The following is a 20240-nucleotide window of genomic DNA, read 5'->3' as shown; positions in this document are numbered from 1 at the left end:
TTATTGTTCAATTAAGAGCACAGCCTTACTTTTGTTTCATCCAAAAATTGGCTGATTTTGTAACATTCCACGGTCAATTTCATTTTAATGGCTGGATTTTGTGATTCAAATTGCATCATAGATCAGTCATGTGACTCAATGATGGCACTGCATATAGGTGTGTGTGTGTGTGTGTGTGTGTGTGTGTCAGTAACACACACTCATGTACTGTGCTGGTTTTCTCTCTGTCGGTGGAACAGTTGCTGGGATTTGACACAGGTATCATCTGTAAATCATTCATGAGCTCCTTCCTCCTCCTCCTGTTGTCATCACACACTCTCTTAAGCATTTATACATGTCATGTATTTTCCTAATTCACCACATGCGTACAGTCTGTGTGTCGTCTGTGAGTTTCTCTGTGTGTTCATGTGCTTCATTAGCATGATGTGAATCTGTACATCTGCACTGACAAATTCCGAACTCATTTAAAATCACAGTAAATGTGTAAATGACGTTACGTGCATGTGAATGAATCCCTGACCAGTCAGAGCTGCTCCATCTCATTTATTTTAAACTTGATCGACACAAAGCAAAAATCAGATCATAAGCGCTGTTTGAGCCAGTGTGGGCGGGGCCTACAGGAGGCGGAGTCTTCTTCAATCAGCTGGACAGCCCCGCCCTCCTCACTAGCGTACTGTATATATACGACGATGACATCACTTCCTGTGTGTCCGCAGTGGATGTGACTCTGGAGCCGCTGGAGGGAGCGGAGACGTACGTGAACGGGAAGCAGATCACCGAGTGCGTGCTGCTCAAACAGGGTGAGTGTGTTTGAATGAACGTGAACCCGCCGTCCTCCTGATCACGTGACCCTGAGCTCGACCTCTCGTGACGCAGGCAACCGCATCGTGATGGGCAAGAACCACGTGTTCAGGTTCAACCACCCGGAGCAGGCGCGTCTGGAGCGCGAGCGCAGCAGCTGTCTGGAGCAGCAGGGGGAGCCGGTCGACTGGAACTACGCTCAGAGAGAACTGCTGGAGAAACAGGGCATCGACATCAAACTGGAGATGGAGAGGAGGTGAGACACACCTCAACACACACGCACACACACACACACACACACACGTGTGCTGATGTGATTCACCATCCACGTGTCTCTGTCTCAGGTTACAGGATGTGGAGATTCAGTATCGGAGAGAGAAAGAGGAAGCAGATCTACTGCTGGAGCAACAGAGACTGGTGAGACACACACACACACACACACACACTGGCAGAGACCTGTAAAAAAAAATGTACGATAAACACACACTAGCTTTAAAAGTTTGGGGTCGGTAAGATTATTCAGGAAAATATTTGATCGAATTACAGTAAAAAATTGTGAAATATTATCACAATCTGTTTTCTATGTGAATATCTGTTAAACTGTAATTGATTTCTGTGATGCGCAGCTGAATTTTCATCATCATTACTCCAGTCTTCAGTCACATGATCCTTCAGAAATCATTCTAATATACTGACAAACAAACATTTCTGATTATTAGTAGTGTTGAAAACACTTCATATATTTTTGGAAACTGTGATACATTTTATTTTTCAGGATTCACAGGTGAATAGAAAGATCAATAGAACAGCCTTTATTTGAAAACCTTTTGTAACATTAGAAATGTCTTAACTGTCACTTTTGATCAATTTAATGATCAATAACTCCAGACTAGGGGTGTGTGATGTATATCGTCTGCGACAGTGTCGTAATTGATGTTTTAATGATGTGTGATTTGACATGATCAAATATACTGTGAAAACCTAACAAAACACACCTACAGAGCGCACGCAAACATTACGTAATGAAGTCTAGTAAGTTCAAATATTGCACGTACACATTTACAGTGTTCTTTCACTGCATGATTCAGTCTGTTAAAATGCATTAAGAATGATCACATAAAGCACAAAATGTATATATTTACATAATTTCATGTAGTTAATCAATATCACACAAAGAGTACCTTTTTTTTTTTTCTCCAAAAGCCGGCATGATTGCAAATATGATATTGATTTTATACAACAGTTCAATAAACAAGAAGTTAATATTAAGACACATTTTAGACAGCATATTTCTTGTTTTTGCTCTCTATTACCAACAAAAATCATTCTGAACAGCCACAGCACTGTTTTGTGTCTCTGAGTAACATGATGGTGTTTCATTCTTGAATGAATCAAGCATCAGTGGTGGACGGTAACAAAGTAGTTGTACTTCCTTACTGTACTTAAGTACATTTTCCAAATATCTGTACTTTACTGGAGTAGTTTTATTTTGAGTAACTTTCACTTTTACTTCACTACATTCCAAAGCATAAGATCGTACTTTTTACTTCACTAAATTTCATAAAATATGTTGTTACTCCTTATAAAATATCACATACTCCGAGATGCAGAAGCGGTGTCTGAAACATCAACAAATGGATTCTTTTTAATGAACCTGTTAAATCGATTCGCAAATTGCACCAAATGATTCATTCACAAACTGGAAAGATCCGATTGCAGCTGTTCTAGAGTTGACAACTCACTGATTCAAATTATCCATTTATAGCGAGTCTCCAGTGAACTGAATTCACAAGTAAGTACCGGGAGATCTTGTGAGTGAGTGAAAAGTAAGTTACTAATGTCGAAATTGTACGATTAATTATTGTAACTGATAATCATATTTAAGTCAAAACTGTCCATTGTTTGTGAATTAAATCTGCTGTAAAGGGTGATGTGTTTAAGCCCACTGAAATAAATGCTGAATGCAGACACATCAACATCAGTGTCTCTGTTAAAATTAAAATAACACAAATTAAATAAAATGACTCATGCATTGTATTATTTAGCCCTATGTGACGTCTATTTATATATTGTTTATCAACAGTATACATTTTTATATTGTTTGGATCAACTAGCCGAGTATACAGATATGAACGTTTATTCATAATCATACTGAAAATAAGTAAATATTGTTAGCTGATGCTAACAATAAGCTTGCTGGTTCTAAGTTGAGGTAATTTTTAGATATAAAGTCCAAATATGTTTATTCAACCACAAAGATAGATTACATCTGAAGGAAAAAGAAAGGATGTGATGTTCAGATCATGGTAACTACAGTAATTATCAAAGTGGGAAGTGATGCTCTCTGGGGGCATTTTGCCTGGGGCGTTTTTACACCACAGACTAGGTTTGAGAGGAAAAAATCATTATGAAAATATAATTATATTTTTCGTAAAATCTTCTTTCTAACTTAAGGCCTTATTCTCATGTCATATATAACTGTGATGTTATGCAAAACAACAAACTTAACAACGTCAACATAGTCCATATTAACAAAAAATATGCATTTTTACTCCATATAGTGGTTATTTTGGGTAAATCCCAGGTATTTTGAGCAGTAGGATTATAAAAAAGTAGCCTATATAAAATTGCTAAGTAAATCTATCAGTACTTTTTTTACTTAAGTACATAAAAAAATCGGATACTTTTGTACTTTCACTTGAGCGAAACTGAAAAAGGAGCACTTTTACTTTTACTGGAGTAATATTTCACTATACGTATTTGTACTTTTACTCAAGTACTTGATTTGTGTACTTCGTCCACCACTGTCAAGCATTTAAATGATTCGGTTCAGTCACAATGACTCACTTATTAACTGTGATTTGCTGACACCTACTGGTGGCTTTAATGTCACATTTAAATGATCTTTTAGGTTTTTAAATAATTTCAAACATCAGTTTTTAAAGTTTTATGTTTAAAATATCAAAACATTATTTATGCATTTGTAACTGCAGGTTAAAGCATTCAGTGTCGCTCTGAGCTGCATTAAACTAAACACCGCTTCAGATGCAGCTTCTGTGTTTCCTCTGCATTGCAAAGATGAATTTTGTTGATACTGATTTCATTTGCTTGGTAACAGCATAAATGTAAGAATTTGATTTAAAAGATGATGCACACTTCTAGAAAAAAAAAAGAGGCTTTTTTAAAGGTAAAAATGCCCATAAAATGGAAATGGAAAAGATTAATTTCTGCTGTGAACTAACCATCTGTCCACAGTAGTCCTTAAGATATCAGGACAGTAACACACAAAATATCATCTAATCCCAGAAAATATCAAGATATAATAATAATAATGAAAATAATATAATAAAATAAATACAAATATTTTTTGTCATTGTTGCACTCCCACCCCCCCTGCGAACTATTGATGGGTACTGTATATCACTACAACTCTTCTCCAGCAGTGTTACGTGATAAAGGTCTGTTAACCATTGTGTGTGTGTGTGTGTGTGTGTGTGTGTGTTCAGTACGCAGATTCAGACAGTGGAGATGATTCTGACAAACGCTCCTGTGAAGAGAGCTGGAGACTCATTTCATCCCTGAGAGAGAAACTACCAGCTAACAAGGTACCAGAAAAACAGGGACTTTTCAAAATAAGAGTCTTAGTGTATTTCAGGCTTGTTTTTAAATAAAATATCTGGCATTTAATTCAACATTAACTCTTGTATTTTGTCTCTGGCCTGCCTTATAAGAACGAAAGAACATTATTATTATAGCACATTCAAACATCGATGTTATTAGAATTTGGACAATCTGTTTATTGTCCTTCTTTGAACACATTAGTTTTAAATCAGCAAAATCCAGTATCAGTCAACGTCTAATTTATATGTACTGAAATATTTGTACGTAAACCACTTATGTATTGAATACAACCTGTCTTGAGTATTTTAAAACATGTAGTTCCTTTGTTTTGTGATTATATGAAAAATCTGCGATCAGCATTATTATCGTTAACTAAAACTAAACCATAAAAAAAAAAATGTTGCTTGGGATAAAAGTGAACTAAAATAAAACAAAGGCACCGTTTCTTACTTTCATTCAATTTAACTTGACATACGAAAATAGTAATTAATAAAAACAATTAAAAAAAACTGCTAAAAATGACAAAACAACAAAATGACTAAAATTATTAATGAAAACAGAAAATATAAAAATTAAAAAATAATAATAAAAACTACAATAGTATCTGAAGTATACTAAATACATAGAGCCCTGTGAAATCCGTTAAAATTTTTCCCGTTTTTTTTTTTTTTTCATTTAAATTTTTCTGGACTGATTTTAGTGGTTGAATTAAATTTTATGAATCAAAACGCATGTCTAATTAAATAAAATCATTAAACGTATACAATTTAACAACAATTTACTAAAAGTTTAACAAAAGATACATGTTTAGTGGACGATGAAATTTTTTATTTTTATAATTTTGTTTTTTTTGTAATTGTTTTAGAATGTCTAATTATTTGAATGCATAAAACAACTTTTATTTACTCTTGCAGTAGCCTTATGTAATGTTTTTTCCCCCTCAAAAATTCTCTGTTGTGAATTTACATTTTTCTGGTTATCAAATTAAGGCATAAACATTGATTTTGACATCTTTTAATGAATGAAAATTAAACACATTTTATTTTTTGCCAAATAAAGGGGATTTACAAATAAAATTATAATATGGAAGAAATATTGTCATTATTTCTTTTAAAAATAATAATAAATAATAATAAAGTTTTAATATTTTTATTATATATTAAATTGGCTTTAAGTTAACTGAAATTTTGATGGGTTGCCGTGAATTGTTTTTATGACTAGATTTCACATTGTGGAAATCATAGGGCCCTGCAAATAACGTGATGCATTTAGGATTGTGAGGGTTTGTTCTGTAATCATACAGTATTAATTTTATTTGTGTAGCTTTTAAAAAATCTTTTGCTTACACTCTGAAACAACCTTCGTCTCTCTTCACGTGTCATTAGACAGTGTGTTCCTGGACAGACGTCTTACGTTCATCATGTGTATGTTCTCTGCGTGTTTCAGGTTCAGTCCATAGTGAAGCGTTGCGGTTTACCCAGCAGCGGCAAACGTCGCGAGCCGCTCCGCGTCTATCAGATCCCGCAGCGGCGACGCATCAGCAAAGACCCCGAGCAGGTGACCATGAGCGACCTGAAGCTGCAGGCGGTGAAGGAGATCTGCTACGAGGTGGCGCTCGGAGACTTCAGGCACTCGCGGCGGGAGATGGAGGCGCTGGCCATCGTCAAGATGAAGGAGCTGTGCCGCATGTACGGCAAACGGGACGCCGCCGAGAAGGACACGTGGAGGGAGGTGGCGCAGGACGTGTGGGACACGGTGGGGATTGAAGACGAGCGCACGCAGGAGACGGCGGACGGCGCCGCGGACGGAGAGAGCGGCAGATCCGGCGTGTACAACCTGAAGGCGCACATCGACAAACTGACGGACATCCTACAAGAGGTCAAAGAGCAGAACAACATGAAGGACGAGGAGATCAAAGCCCTCAGAGACCGAATGATGAAGATGGAGAGCATCATACCGGCAGTGCAGCAGGTACACACACACACACACACACACACACACACACACACACACACTCACACTCTTCTTTTTGTTTTTCTTTGTTTGGTTTGTTTTCCTGTTTTTATTTTTTTATTTTTTTTTATTTTTTTTTTTTTCTTGTTTTGTTTTCTTTTTTGTATTCTTTTCCTTTTATCTATTTTAGTTTATTTTATTTTTTTCTTTCTTTCTTTCTTTCTCTTATATATTTTAGTTTGTTTCGTTTTTTTTGTTCTGTATTTTTTTTGTTTCATTTTCTTTTTTTCTTGTTTCATTTTTTCTTTTTTCTTTCTTTCTGTTTATACATTTTAGTTTGTTTCATTTTAATTTTTTCTTTTGTTTCCTTTTCCCTTGCTTTCTCTTTTATATATTTTAGTTTTTCATTGTCTTTTTTTTGTTTTTTTTCTTCTGTTTCAATTTCTTTCTTTCTTTTTTCTCTTTTATATTTTAGTTTGTTTCATTTTCTTTTGTTTCATTTTCTTTCTTTTTTTCTCTTCAAGGCCAATAAACCTCCAAATCTTAAGACGTTTTTCAAACGTCTAATCCAACATTTTTGAGATTATCTTGACAAACATTCTAGTGAAAAATGACAGTTGAATTTTAATTTTTAAATTTTGCAATTCTATATCATTTTTTGTTACATTGATTTAAATTGAAATCAAATTTAGAAATGAATTTGTCAGTAACGCATGACACGATTGTGTTTGTGTAGGATGGTGATGATGATGATGATGATGATGATGAATCAGAGGATCCGCCTTCAAACGGCGATCAGGGGCGTGGCGACGAGCAGGATGGGCGTGGCTCTCTGGAGAACCTCCCCAAAGAGGAGCGCGTGTCACGGCTGATGGAAGAAGACCCCGCCTTCCGCAGAGGCCGCCTGCGCTGGCTCAAACAGGAGCAGATGCGTCTGCACAACCTGCAGCAGCAGCAGATCACCAAGCGGCTGCGCAGAGGAGGCGGGGCCGGGGCTGGAGCTGGGGGCGGGACCGGGGAGGGCGTGGTCCACCTTCCCGGAACGGGGCGCTTCATTCCCCCGCAGGACTGCAAGCTGAAATTCCCCTTCAAGAGCAACCCGCAGCACCGGCTCTCCTGGGGCCCGAACGCGTCCGTCACGCTGGACGACCTCAAGGACGAGCGCAACGAGGGACGAGGCCCCGTCCTCGGCGTGCCGTTACTTCCTCTACCGTTCCAGGTGCCGGTCGTCATGCGCGCGCCCTCCCCCAGTCGCCTCTGGCAACCTCGCCAATACAGCAACGGTAACTATGGCAACGGCAATCACTTTCCTCAGCAGCAGCAGCCACACTGGCGTTACAGGCGCAACTCGCTGGACGGCTCCACCGTGCCCGGCAACCAGGGTTACTATAGCAACGGGCACCACAACAATAACGGCTCGCAGCATACGGGCCGCGGCCGCTACCGGCGACAGTCGCCGGGGCCTTGCCCGCGTGGGGAGGGGGCGTACGCGCAAGCTTACGTCAATCATCAGCGACCCGCCTTCCAGAACTACCAGACTCTACCGCACGCGTTTGCGGATCAACAGCACGGCAGAAACCAAAAACCGCAGGGCTACGTCACTCCGCCGCGCATGAGACGGCAGTACAGCGCCCCCGACCTGAAGAGTAAAGAAACGCCCGTCTGATGCGTGTCCTTCGCTGATGATGTCCTGAGTACAAGCCGTGTTTTGATGGGTTAGTTAACAGTCTCAGTGTAGAATTTATTCTGGCCAACAACTGCCCGCTTAAGACAGGAAGAGAGTGTTTGTGTGACAATTAAGACCCGTTCACAGCAATGAAGACTTTTAATAATCGTCCTAAAGGTGAAATCAAGTCATTTGAGTACGAATCTACATTATTGGGAATGTCACGTAAGAGCGAAAGATTTCCCAGACGCCGATTTCATCACTGTTTTCTGTGTTGACCATTAGAAACGGTTCGGTTTGAAAGTAATTTCTTGGTTTGTGAGAGACAATGGACCTTTTTTTGCCTGGGAATTTTCTGCAAAATTTCGCAAATGGGTCGTTACACGAAATCGGTGCCTTTTGCCTCCCTAAGAAATAATCAGACATAGATTTAATATAACAAGTAAGTGTGCAATTTAAAAACATAACAATGCTATGTTAGCTTTCATCAAAATGACATAAAGTCAACTGAATATTATTAAATAGCTTAAGTAGCATTTATGCTGGTAAAGGTGAGGTTTTTGGCCTGTCCCTCACTACGATTTTTCTTTTTCAGTAGGACTTTTATTTGGCAAAATGATATAAAATCACATTTGCATATTGTTCTAAATATAGTCTCATTGTTAAGCAATGTTTTTGCCATAAGTATGATTTTTTTAAATCATTTCATTGGTGTCCCCTGATTTCATGTCAGCCCTGTTACCCTCATCAAAAACCTTTGTAAAATAATGTACATTCAAGTGACGTCACTTCTAGGTGTTCACATCATCTCTCAAACAGGATTACAACACTTACAACACAAGCATGTTTCTCTCACACTCTATAATGTTCTATTTTTTTCCATTTTTATTTATCATGCAGTGTCAATCCTGTTACCATTTTTAAAATGTAAACTTAAAACAATTATTTCTTACATTTAATATAATCAGTAACTACAAGTAAAATCCTTTCAGTGTACACTATGTGCTTTGACTATTAGCTAGCAATTAGCAAAACTGTTCGAAACCATCAAAGCTGTTACCGTCGGTTTTGACGTGGAAAACAGGGATAACACTGATTGGGTTTGGCTCTGTTTTTAAAGATTGTCTGTGTTAAAAAAGCTCCCCCTCTGTGTATTGTTGAGCTAATGCCTACATCATTCAATGGCATGTGAGTTCTAATCAAACTATAGTATCTAGTAACGCTTGTGTTGGTAACAGGGTTGACAAAAATACCAAAAAATAGTCATTAGATAATAAATTACATAGCCTGAGATAGCACAATAAAATTTCTTGTCATTTTAAGGTAAACCGATTTTATTTTTCGATTTTTCCAAGTGGAAAAGGCACCGATTTCGTGAAATGAGCAGCGTATTGTTACACTTTTGAAATGGACAACACACTATTTGTCAGCGTAACCAAGTCAAAGCACACTACCCACATTACAACTACGAATCACTTTCGTAACAGTTTTATCCATTGATGGCCAACAAAATCCTTGACAGCCGATCAGAATCATGTGTAATTAGTGTTACAGTTATCATTGTTGGTGTGAACGGGCCTTCTGTCACACTGACTTCTGCTCATCCAATCAGATTAGAGCTTGTCGTTTTGGACAGCTCTGTTTTTTTTAAGTGCAATATGCATGTGTGGGCAGTCCGAGACTAGTTAACCCAAACCGACCCGAACTCTGTTAATGCACAGTCGCCACGTCAGCGCTCCGTCTGTGTGTGTGTTCAGGATCACGTACCTCTCAGCAGTGACTCAATGGCCCACGACTAGTTGTGTCTTAGTTTGGGTGTTTCTGTATGTTTAGCCTCAATGTGCCTTAATGAGACGCCAATAACCTCAGAGATCACTGAAGGAGACGAGAGTGTGTGTGATGCTGATGATGTACTGTGTGAGATCTGAGATGCAGAAGGATGTTTTGATGATTCGTGGATATGGTTCTTTTGAACCGGTTCTTGCTAACGATTCATTCACCTCAAACGACGCAAGTTCCGGATTCGTGTTCAAATGCTGTTCGTCACCAGCTAGAATCGTATGACTCACCCTTCAGTTTTTAAATTTCAGTCTTTCAACTTTTTTTTGTATTAAATTTACGCCAACCTCATCGCTGCAGTAATGATGTTTAGTGGAATAAAATGAGCCGGATGATCAGTGTTAAACTTGTCAGTTCGCTTTGTTTACAGCCCAAATAATGATCATGGTGTGGGAGCATCACTGAATCACTCTAATCGAACTGGTTCAATTAATGATTCACTGAATAGATTCAGACTAGAGGAGAGAAAGGAGATGAGCCGCATGGAGGGCTGGAATGAGTTTACACTGATGATTGACAGCTGTCAATCACTGATGATGATGATGGTGAAAGTGATGTGGAGTTCAGAGGTCAATGAAATGGACACGTCGAGTGAAGATGCAAGTCGTGTGAGTTTTAGAGTTGATGTTTTTCCGGATTTCTGTGGGTTTTTTAAAAATGTGCTGATGACCCAATCAGATGGGAGAAATGTTTTGACTATTTATTTGGAATATGATTCCTGTTTCTGGCGCCACAGACGGTAATTTGATTCAGTTTGATGTGATTTTGATTGGCAGATTTAAATCAGCCCTGCTTGCGTGAGTCTGCAGTGGTGCATCACGCTGGACGCTGAGATCGAATGTTCGGACAGATGCGGGAGGCTGTTCTTGCGCTCGGTGTCGTCATGGTAACTGCGTGGCGGGTGGGCGGGGCTGTTACCGCTAGACACGACAGGAGCTTTTTCGGACCGTGACCTTTGACCCTTCCGGACAATCCGCTGACTCCTATATACACCCGTAGACCGTTTCCTGCCGTAATATGACATTTGTTTGTTTAGTCTTGCCTTTTTCAGTTTGATTATGATTTATTTGATTCATGTGTGTTTGTGCGGTCACGTATGTGTGTGAGGAATACGCCGAGTTCATTTGCACAGACGCACACACGCGTTGTGTGTGTGTTTTGTTTGAGGTTGGCGTTGCCGTCGCGTTTCTGACATGATGAACCTCACGTGTCTCGTCGGACACAAGCTGCCGCTTCTGTTTCTGCTCTTCTGTTGCTCTTTTGTTCTGGGTTTTGAGTTATTTTTGAGTGTCTAAAAACTGCAAAATGTCAATAAAGGACAATGTGTATAAAAACAACATGGTTTTTGGCTTTTCTGTTGACAGAAGCTTTTAAATATCTGACTGCAGGTGCTAATTCTGTATGGGTTCTTATGGGTGCTTTTCAAAACCAACCCCATGGTTCATACACGCTGCTTAAAGTGCTTATAGTACTTGAATTTGACTTTTTTTGAAATTTAAGGGCTTAAATTAGCCAATAAGCATCTTTTTCCACAAAATTCACGCAGTTCAAAAAACATACATTTTTTGCTTGTTTCAGTTAAAGTCAGAAAACAATCGAGTTAAGCCAGTAGCAGCACTGACAGTGTCGTGAAACATGGCTGAAGACGCGAAAAGAAGAACAGATGAACCGAATCAATTGAGTCATTTGCGCTGGATTGATTCAAACTCGTGACTGCGATCATTCATTTCAAGCGATTCACTAGCAAAAAGCAGATCGAATTAAAAGAGTCATTCATTTTTAATTTCAGCATCGCTTGTAACGATTGTAAAAAGCACGTAGCGTTGAGTGAAACTGAGCTTTTTGAAACTCCGAATCAGTTAAACCATTGCATCGCACAATGATGCATGCGCTCCAATCGGATCACGAATCATTTGTTTAAATTTCGTGTCGCGAATCATTTTCATGCATTTTGCTTTGATTCAGTTTTTTTTCATTCAGTTCGGAACGGGTTCGTAAAATTCAAATCAAATGATTCCCAATACGCAATTTGAAGTTCCGATCTAAGTCAAATGATTCGCGATGCGAGTCCTAATCTGAAATGATGGTTCGCGAATCATTTGATTGAGATCGGGACTTTGGAGCGATTTCGCGAATCTTTTTTCTTAGACAGTAGAAAGTATCTAACCATTAAGACAATACAGTTATAAAAACAAACAAAAAAGAAAAGCAAGCATACACAAATCCAAATTAACCGTGGTTTACTATAGTAAAATGTTGGTTAGCATACTTTAGTACTTTTTTGACCACGGGAACTTTGGCCAGAGGAGAACTGGCCCCCCCGACTGAGCCTGGTTTCTCCCAAGGTTTTTTTCTCCATTTGTCACCGATGGAGTTTTGGTTCCTTGCCGCTGTCGCCTCTGGCTTGCTTAGTTGGGGACACTTTCTCTTAACACAATATTGCATTTTACTTTATTGTTTTTGATTAACTACCTTTACCTATAATGTGAGTGTTTAATGTTGCCTTTGGTTTGCCTTGATGTACTGTTTCCTATTTAATACTGTACAGCCGCCTTGTCACAATTCTGTATTGTTAAAGGCGGTATATAAATAAAGGTGACTTGACTTGACTTTACTACTAATACTTAGGAGTAGTAATACTTTTTGCCACTTGTTATTTTTTTTATTAGTAGCCTAAATTGTTATTTTTCTTCATTCTATTCTTTTTAGAAATTAGAATAGAAGACATAAGTGAGATCTCTGACTGAAAAAGTAGTGCTTGAAAAGTCCTGAAATTTCATTTTACAGCGTCTGTATGAATCCTGCCATCCAAATCCCAGATCTCTGAAAGAAATTGCCTTCATTTCGTTCACGTACTGATCCAGTTCTTGTTAGTGAACGGTTCAGTGCTCTGATACAATGCTTGACACATTTCACAATAATAAGAACCGCTTTAAATTTCACTTGTTACAGAAATGAACATCTTCCAGGAAACTTGTTTTTTGTTCCCAAGAAAAGCTGATTGTGCTAATTGAGGAACATGTGCTCATATATGGAGAGGCGCTTGTGGTTTGTGTTTGACTCTGAGGAAGAGAGATAGAGCTGTGAATTCTCCATCCGGACCAGAGGAAACGGGCTTCATACAGACTCACGCGGCTCCACGGAGACGGCGCTCAGAGGTACGGTCTTCATTTACTCCTTTACAGTCTCCTAATGTCAGTTCTGAAGCTGAAATGTCATATTTTTGTGCTGTAATGAAGACGATCTCAGTCTAAAACAATACCGGCAAAAATGAATAGGAAAGTGTGAAATTCAAAACACAAAATAAATGCTAAATGCTAAAATTTCAAAAAACTTCAAATGCAAAAATTAAAAAACTACATGTGAAATTAAAATGCCAAATTAATGCACAATGTGAAAATTAAATCGTAATGTGTGAAATTCAAAATATAAAATAAATGAAAACATTTAAATGAAAATTAAATGCACAAATTAAAAGGCAATTGCAATGTGAAATTAAAATGCAAGCTTAAAATGCATTTCTTATTATTTTGATAAGTTATTATTTATCATGTTTCATTGTTTTTTATTATTATAATTCTTTTTAATTTTTTCAAAATATAATTAGTGACCACATTTGTAAAAAGGTGGTGAAGTGCTTGTGCTTGACAAAGTTTGTGAGATGTAATGAAGACAATCTCAGTCTAAAACAGTACTGTCACTATTATTACAGTTTTTACTATAGTAAATTTACTATATATATAGTAATTTGTTATATATAACAAATGATATGGAAATTTAATTTCGTGACAATTAAGAAAATTAAAGTACTAAATCTTAATTACACTACAGTAAAGAAAATCTTCCTGTCATGGTGTGTGCTTAAAATTATACATTATTGTTATTATTTATTAATAACATTTATTTATTATTTATTGCATACATTAAGAGTTTGGGGTCTGTACGATTTGTTAATGTTTCCGAAAGACGTCTCTTCTGCTCACCACGGCTGCGTTTATCTCATCAAAAATACATGTGAATGTGAATATCTGTTCAAATGTCATTTATTTCTGTGATGTGAATTTGTTCAGCATCATTACTCCAGTCTTCAGTGTCACATGATCCTTCAGAAATCATTCTAATATGCTGATTTGCTGCTCAACAAACATTTACGATTATCAGCAATGTTGAAAACAGTTGTGCTGCACAAGGAACCGTCATACGTTTTATTTTTCAAGATTCACAGATGAACAAAAGGTTCAAAAGAACAGCATTACGTTATATTTAAAGAGAACTTGTGATTAAAAAAAGTGTAGTTATTCATAAAATAATGTCACAAAAAAGGTATTTTTTCTTTCCTGATTTTGTTGTGAAATTTGGTATAAACATGTTTTTATGCTGTTTTATGAGAGTTTTGTCTTAATATCCTGCAGTCTTCATCATGCCACGCTTCATCATCACCCTGGTCTTCCTCACGATGCGGTGCTTCATCGTCACGAGCAGCAGCTGTCAGAGCGACAGGAACAAGGATCATCGGCCCCGCGTCAGCTGCGTGAGTCAGGGACTGACGGCTGTTCCCGACGCCATCAACACGAGCACAGAGGTCCTGGTTTTCACTGAAAACCAGTTCATTTCTCTGTCCTGGTCCATGTATTCTGGATTCACAAAGCTGCACGAGCTGGACCTGAGCCACAATCACATCAGCACACTGGAGCCGCCAGGTAAGCAGAAGCACAGCGGTCTTAATCTTAATCAAAGTGTGAAAAATGCCACATGAAAAGGTTTAAATGCAAAAAGCAAAATGGCAAGTTCAAAATGCAAAATAAATGGAAAGGGCAAAAAATGAAATGCAAAAATTAAAAAAGGAAAATGCATGGAAAATCCTAAAATTCAAATACAAAATTGAAATGCAAACTGCAAAAATGAAAATGCAAAAGTTAAATAGCAAAATGCATGGAAAATCCAAAAATTTAAATGCAAAAGTTGAAAAGCAAAGTTTGAAATTCAAAACACAAAATATTCTAAAACAAAAATGCTAAAATTTCAATAAAAATAAAAATGCAAAAATTAATATGCAAACTGCAAAAATGAAAATGCAAAAGTTAAATAGCAAAGTTTGAAATTCAAAACACAAAAATTTTTAAAATGCTTAAATTTCAATAAAAATGGAAATGCAAAAATTGAAAATGCAAACTGCAAAAATAAAAATGCAAAAGTTAAATAGCAAAGTTTGAAATTCAAAACACAAATGCAAAATGCTGACATTTTAATAAAAACGAAAATGCAAAAATTTAAAAGCAAAATGCATGGAAAATCCAAAAATTTAAAGGCAAAATACAAAAGTTAAAAAGAAAAGTTTGAAATTCAAAACACAAAATATTCTAAAAAATGCTAAGATTTCCATAAAATGAAAAAGGAAAAATGAAAATGCAAAAGTTAAATAGCAAAGTTTAAAATTCAAAACACAAAATAAATGCAAAATGCTTAAATTTCAATAAAAATGAAAATGCAAAAATGGAAAAGCAAAATGTAAAAATGTGAAATTAAAATGCAAATGACAAAAATAAAAATGCAAAAGTTAAATAGCAAAGTTTGACATTCAAAACACAAAATAAATGCAAAATGCTAACATTTCAATAAAAACGAAAATGCAAAAATGAAAAAAATGCATGGAAAATCCAAAAGTTGAAAAGCAAAGTTTGAAATTCTAAAACAAAAATGCAAAAATTTCAATAAAAATAAAAATGCAAAAATTTAATATGCAAACTGCAAAAGTTAAATAGCAAAGTTTGAAATTCAAAACACAAAATAAATGCAAAATGCTTAAATTTCAATAAAAACGAAAATGCAAAAATTAAAAAGCAAAATGCATGGAAAATCCAAAAATTTAAAGGCAAAATACAAAAGTTAAAAAGCAAAGTTTGAAATTCAAAACACAAAATATTCTAAAAAAAAAATGCTAACATTTCAATAAAAATGAAAAAGAAAAAATAAAAATGCAAAAGTTAAATAGCAAAGTTTGAAATTCAAAACACAAAATAAATGCAAAATGCTAAAATTTCAATAAAAATGAAAATGCAAAAATGAAAAAGTGAAATTAAAATGCAAACCTTTTTTATAGAATATATATTTATTCTTTTTTATTATTATAATTCTTTTGCATTTTTTAAATATTATTTTCCATATTTGTAAAAAGTTAGTGACGTGCTTGTGTTTTACAAAGTGTAAATGCAACAGCACAAGTTTTGTAAATTATTTTGTATTTTTGTAAATTAATTAAAAATGTAAAAATATTTTAATAAATTAAGATTTGTTGTTAGAATATATTTTACTAATTTCTTTTTTTATGATTATTATAGCCTTATTTTTGTTAGTAGATTTAGTTAAGAGTTTATGTACAGACGTTAATTAAAAGGCACAACACTTTCATGCTGATGTGATGACAATCTCAAACTCAATTGTCTCTGTGTTTCTTTCAGGTCCAGTGCTGGAGAAGCTGAGCGTGTTGCGTTTGTCTGGTAACAGGTTAACCGGTTTGGAAGGACTGGTGTTCCGCGGCGCTCCCAATCTGATGGAGATCTACTTAGACGGGAACCAGATTCGTTCTCTTCACGACGGCACCTTCAGCGAGCTGCCGCATCTGGAGATCATCAACCTGTCTCAGAACAAGCTTCCCGCCCTGCCGTCGCGCCTCCTGGAGCGCGTCTCCTCCGACGGCCTGAAGACGTTCGACCTGGAGAACAACAGCGTCTCGCTGATGCCCGATGGGTTCTTTTCGTCCAAGCCTGACTTGCCTTACGTCTACCTGACTAACAATCCCTGGCTCTGCAGCTGTGCCGTCGGTTATCTCCACAGCTACCTGAACGACCAGGAACACAACGTCTACATGCACGATGGACCCAACGACGTCGTTCCTGCCGCCGACTCCGTGGTGTGTTCCGGACCGCCTCACCTGCTCAAACGGCCCATCATTGAGCTGGAGGAGAATGACTTCTGTCCACCAGATCCTCCAGATCCACCAGTGTATCCTCCACCTCCTGGAGACCAGGATTTCAGACCCCCTCATGTTCTTGCAACAACCTCAGTAAAACCAATTTCAATCACTCAAACGCTGACTGTTCCATACGACACCACCACAGACGCCCACCCGCCCGATTCCACCAATTACTGGACCACCATTAAAAGTTATTGGGTCACTGAGATAAAGTATTTTATCTCGACTCCAACTACCCCTGATCCGCCAACTACCGCTCCAACTATTGCCGAAACCCAAAGTCAAGCCACGTCTCAACCCGCAACTACCCCTGAACCGCCAACTACCGCTCCAACTATTGCCGAAACCCAAAGTCAAGCCACGTCTCAACCCTCAACTACCCCTGAACCGCCAACTACCGCTCCAACTATTGCCGAAACCCAAAGTCAAGCCACGTCTCAACCCGCAACTACCCCTGAACCGCCAACCACCATTCCGATTATCAGCGAAACCCAAAGCCAAGCCACTGACCAACCTGAACTACACACTTTCAGGGCAACGACTGCACTTGACACCACTTTTGGACCAATTATTGGCCAACCCCAACATCAAAGCACCGCCCAACCGGAACTGCACACGATCACGCTCCAAACTGAACCGCCAGCCGGCAGACGGATCACTCCCCGAGCAGAACCACCAATCAGCGTTGGTCCGCACTGGTCAGATGCTCGGGAAGTGAATGGACGACTGCTGCCGTGGTGCTGGTGGCTGTTTGCTGGCTTTGTGTTCCTGTGTGTACTTTCTGCTCTCACTTCCTGTTTCCTCTTCCTTTGGCTCCTCAGAAACTACCTCGTCCTCTACCGGCGACTCAAGCGCCATGTCTCGGCTCGCTCGGACAGCGGCGGGGTCGCCCTGCGGGCGTACAGACGCACCGAAAACGTGCACAAATGGGAGAATGAGGGCGAGAGAGTGAGCTTTTTACCCCTTGAACAGATCAAAGACGCTCAAGCCGTGTTCCGGAGCGTCCTCTTCATCTCCAAGGATGAGCAACACCAGATGAGCGAGACTGAAGGCAATGTTTCTTCCAAAATAGAACTGGTGGGCGATAAGGAGCAAGCGGCCATGGTGAGCGGGGAAGTGTTCAGGAAGACGCTGTACAGAGTGATTAGCCGAGAGGAGGAAGCAGAAGGATGGATGGAGGAAGAGGAACACTGGGCCCCAAGCGGAGCGGGGACGAATGTGCGCTACAGCCTGATCCTGAGGGAGGAGAGAGGCCGGCAGGGAGAGATGCAGTGGGTGGTCGGGGAGTGGGAGATCGGGGGTGGGGGCGTGGCCGGTGAGAGGTCCTGCTCTCTGATTGGCCAGCCCTCTGCAGTCACTCTGGAGTGACCCACTTGTGGACACGATTTGGTCTCGTCCATCAGTTCTGAACTTTCCAATATTCCTAGTTGGTTCCGAAACAATTAAATAGTCCACTAAATGTGAGTAACTTTGCAACTACATGTCTGAGATTATTAGTAGGCCGTTAGGTTGATGTGACGTGACTGAATTTCTTCCAAAATGAAGATTCACATATAATTTACTCACCCCATTGTCATCCAAGATGTTCATGTCTTTCTTTAGTCGTGAAGAAATTATGTTTTTGAAGGAAAACATTTCAGGATTTTTCTCCATTTAGTGGACTTCTGTGGTGCCCCAAGTTTGAACTTCCAAAATGCAGTTTAAATGCAGCTTCAAACGATCACAAATGCGGTTGTAAACGATCCCAGCCGAGGAAGAAGAGTCTTATCTACCAAATCAAACGATTGGTTATTTTCATAAAAATAATACAATTTATATACTTTTTAATGTCAAACGCTCGTCTTGTCTTACTCTGTCTGGACTGTTTTTGTTCTGGTTCATGTCAGTTAGTGTATGTGAAAAAACTCATCTCATGTTCTCCCTCAACTTCAAAATCGTCCTATATCGCTGTTTGACCTTTTTCGTTTGGTGCAAACGTTTTGTAGTTTTTCGACATACACTAACTGACATGAACCGGAACAAAAACAGAGTTCAGGCAGAGTAAGACAAGACGAGCGTTTGACAAATGTGTATAAATTGTATTTTTTTAATGAAAATAACTGATCGTTGCGCTAGATAAGACTCTTCTTCCTCGGCTGGGATCGTTTACAACCGCATTTGTGATCGTTTGAAGCCGCATTTAAACTGTATTTTGGAAGTTCAAAATCGGGGCACCATATCAGTCCGTTATATGGAGAAAAATCCTGAAATGTTTTCATCAAAAAACATCATTTCTTTATGACTGAAGAAAGAAAGACATGAACATCTTGGATGACAAGGGGGGTGAGTACATTATCTGTACATTTTTGTTCTGGAACTCTGACCCTGCATAGACAGCAACACAACTGACACATTCAAGGCCCAGAAAGGTAGTAAGGACATCATTAAAACATGCGACATCAGTGGTTCAGCTGTAATGTTATGAAGCTACAAGCTACTTTTTGTGCGCAAGGAAACAAAAATAACAACTTTATTCAACAATTTGTCAGCTGAGCTGGAGGAGAACGACTTCTGTCCACCAGATCCACCCCATCCTCCACACTCCTACCTGAGCGAATACGTTATTCCAGACCCTCTCCTGTTCTTCTAACCTCAGCAAAACCAATTTCCATCACTCAAACGCTGATTGTTCCATACGACACCACCACAGACGCCCACCCGCCCGATTCCACCAATTCCTGGACCTCCACTAAAAGGTATTGGGTCACTGAGACCTTAACCAAAGTCTGGTATGAATTCTGGACGGAGTATTTTATCTTGACTCCAATGGCCGGTCCATATCTTCCCTCTCAAGAATACTTTTTGTGCACAAAGAAAACAAAATATCTTTATTCAACAAGCCTATAGCACCATGTTGGAGAGTGTCATGACGCATGTGCTTTCATCGCATGTAAACAACACACGCTGCTGATGTAGAACAAGTGCGCGCCGCGTTTGTTTACGTTTACACTGTAAAAGATAAATGGTTGAGTAAGTAAGTAAGGCAACTTTTGTAAGACTTTTAAGTTCTCTCAATAATTTTTTAGTTTTTGTCAGTAAAGGTGCTTTGTTTAGCCAACATAAATTTGTTTGTTCATGCAATGCAGATTCTCTTATTTTGCTAATAGAAAACGTCTTGTCAACTGAAACAACAGTTACTGTCGTTGAGGTCATTTATTTTTTTTTATGTAACAATTTTTAGTTTACAAATGACAAACAGTAAATTGTTATAGAAACCTTAATGGATAACATTGTCTTTGCATAATTTATTGATGCTGCAATGCATGCTGGGAACAACTGTGTTTGACTAGCTGGGACATTTGGGGCAATTTTGTTGGCCTGACAAGGGTTTTTATGTCATTTCAAGGA

The 20240-nt window shown here is 38.4% G+C and overlaps 2 protein-coding genes across 2 annotated transcripts in view; both read left to right on the top strand.

Moving 5' to 3' along the window:
* The window catches only part of si:ch73-375g18.1 (kinesin-like protein KIF1C), a 28428-nt gene extending 17211 nt beyond the window's left edge, over positions 1 to 11217 (top strand). Inside the window, exons 18-23 of the mRNA XM_051105024.1 lie at positions 717 to 800; positions 877 to 1057; positions 1146 to 1218; positions 4308 to 4406; positions 5869 to 6393; positions 7112 to 11217. Coding sequence (XP_050960981.1) covers positions 717 to 800; positions 877 to 1057; positions 1146 to 1218; positions 4308 to 4406; positions 5869 to 6393; positions 7112 to 8041 — 1892 coding nt within the window. The 3' untranslated portion in view covers positions 8042 to 11217. The remainder of the gene's footprint in view (positions 1 to 716; positions 801 to 876; positions 1058 to 1145; positions 1219 to 4307; positions 4407 to 5868; positions 6394 to 7111) is intronic.
* Positions 11218 to 12923: 1706 nt separating this feature from the next.
* On the top strand, positions 12924 to 18487 carry LOC127162250 (platelet glycoprotein Ib alpha chain). Its single transcript, XM_051105021.1, has 3 exons — positions 12924 to 13038; positions 14293 to 14580; positions 16339 to 18487. The coding sequence occupies exons 2-3, from the start codon at positions 14301 to 14303 to the stop codon at positions 18219 to 18221; spliced, it is 2163 nt and encodes a 720-aa protein (XP_050960978.1). The 5' UTR covers positions 12924 to 13038; positions 14293 to 14300; the 3' UTR covers positions 18222 to 18487.
* The last annotated feature ends 1753 nt before the right edge of the window (positions 18488 to 20240 follow it).

Source organism: Labeo rohita, unplaced genomic scaffold (genome assembly GCF_022985175.1).
Source record: "Labeo rohita strain BAU-BD-2019 unplaced genomic scaffold, IGBB_LRoh.1.0 scaffold_87, whole genome shotgun sequence".
Lineage (NCBI taxonomy): Eukaryota > Metazoa > Chordata > Actinopteri > Cypriniformes > Cyprinidae > Labeo > Labeo rohita.
The sequence above is the reverse complement of the archived record's forward strand: the minus strand, read 5'-3'. Positions and strand labels throughout refer to the sequence as shown.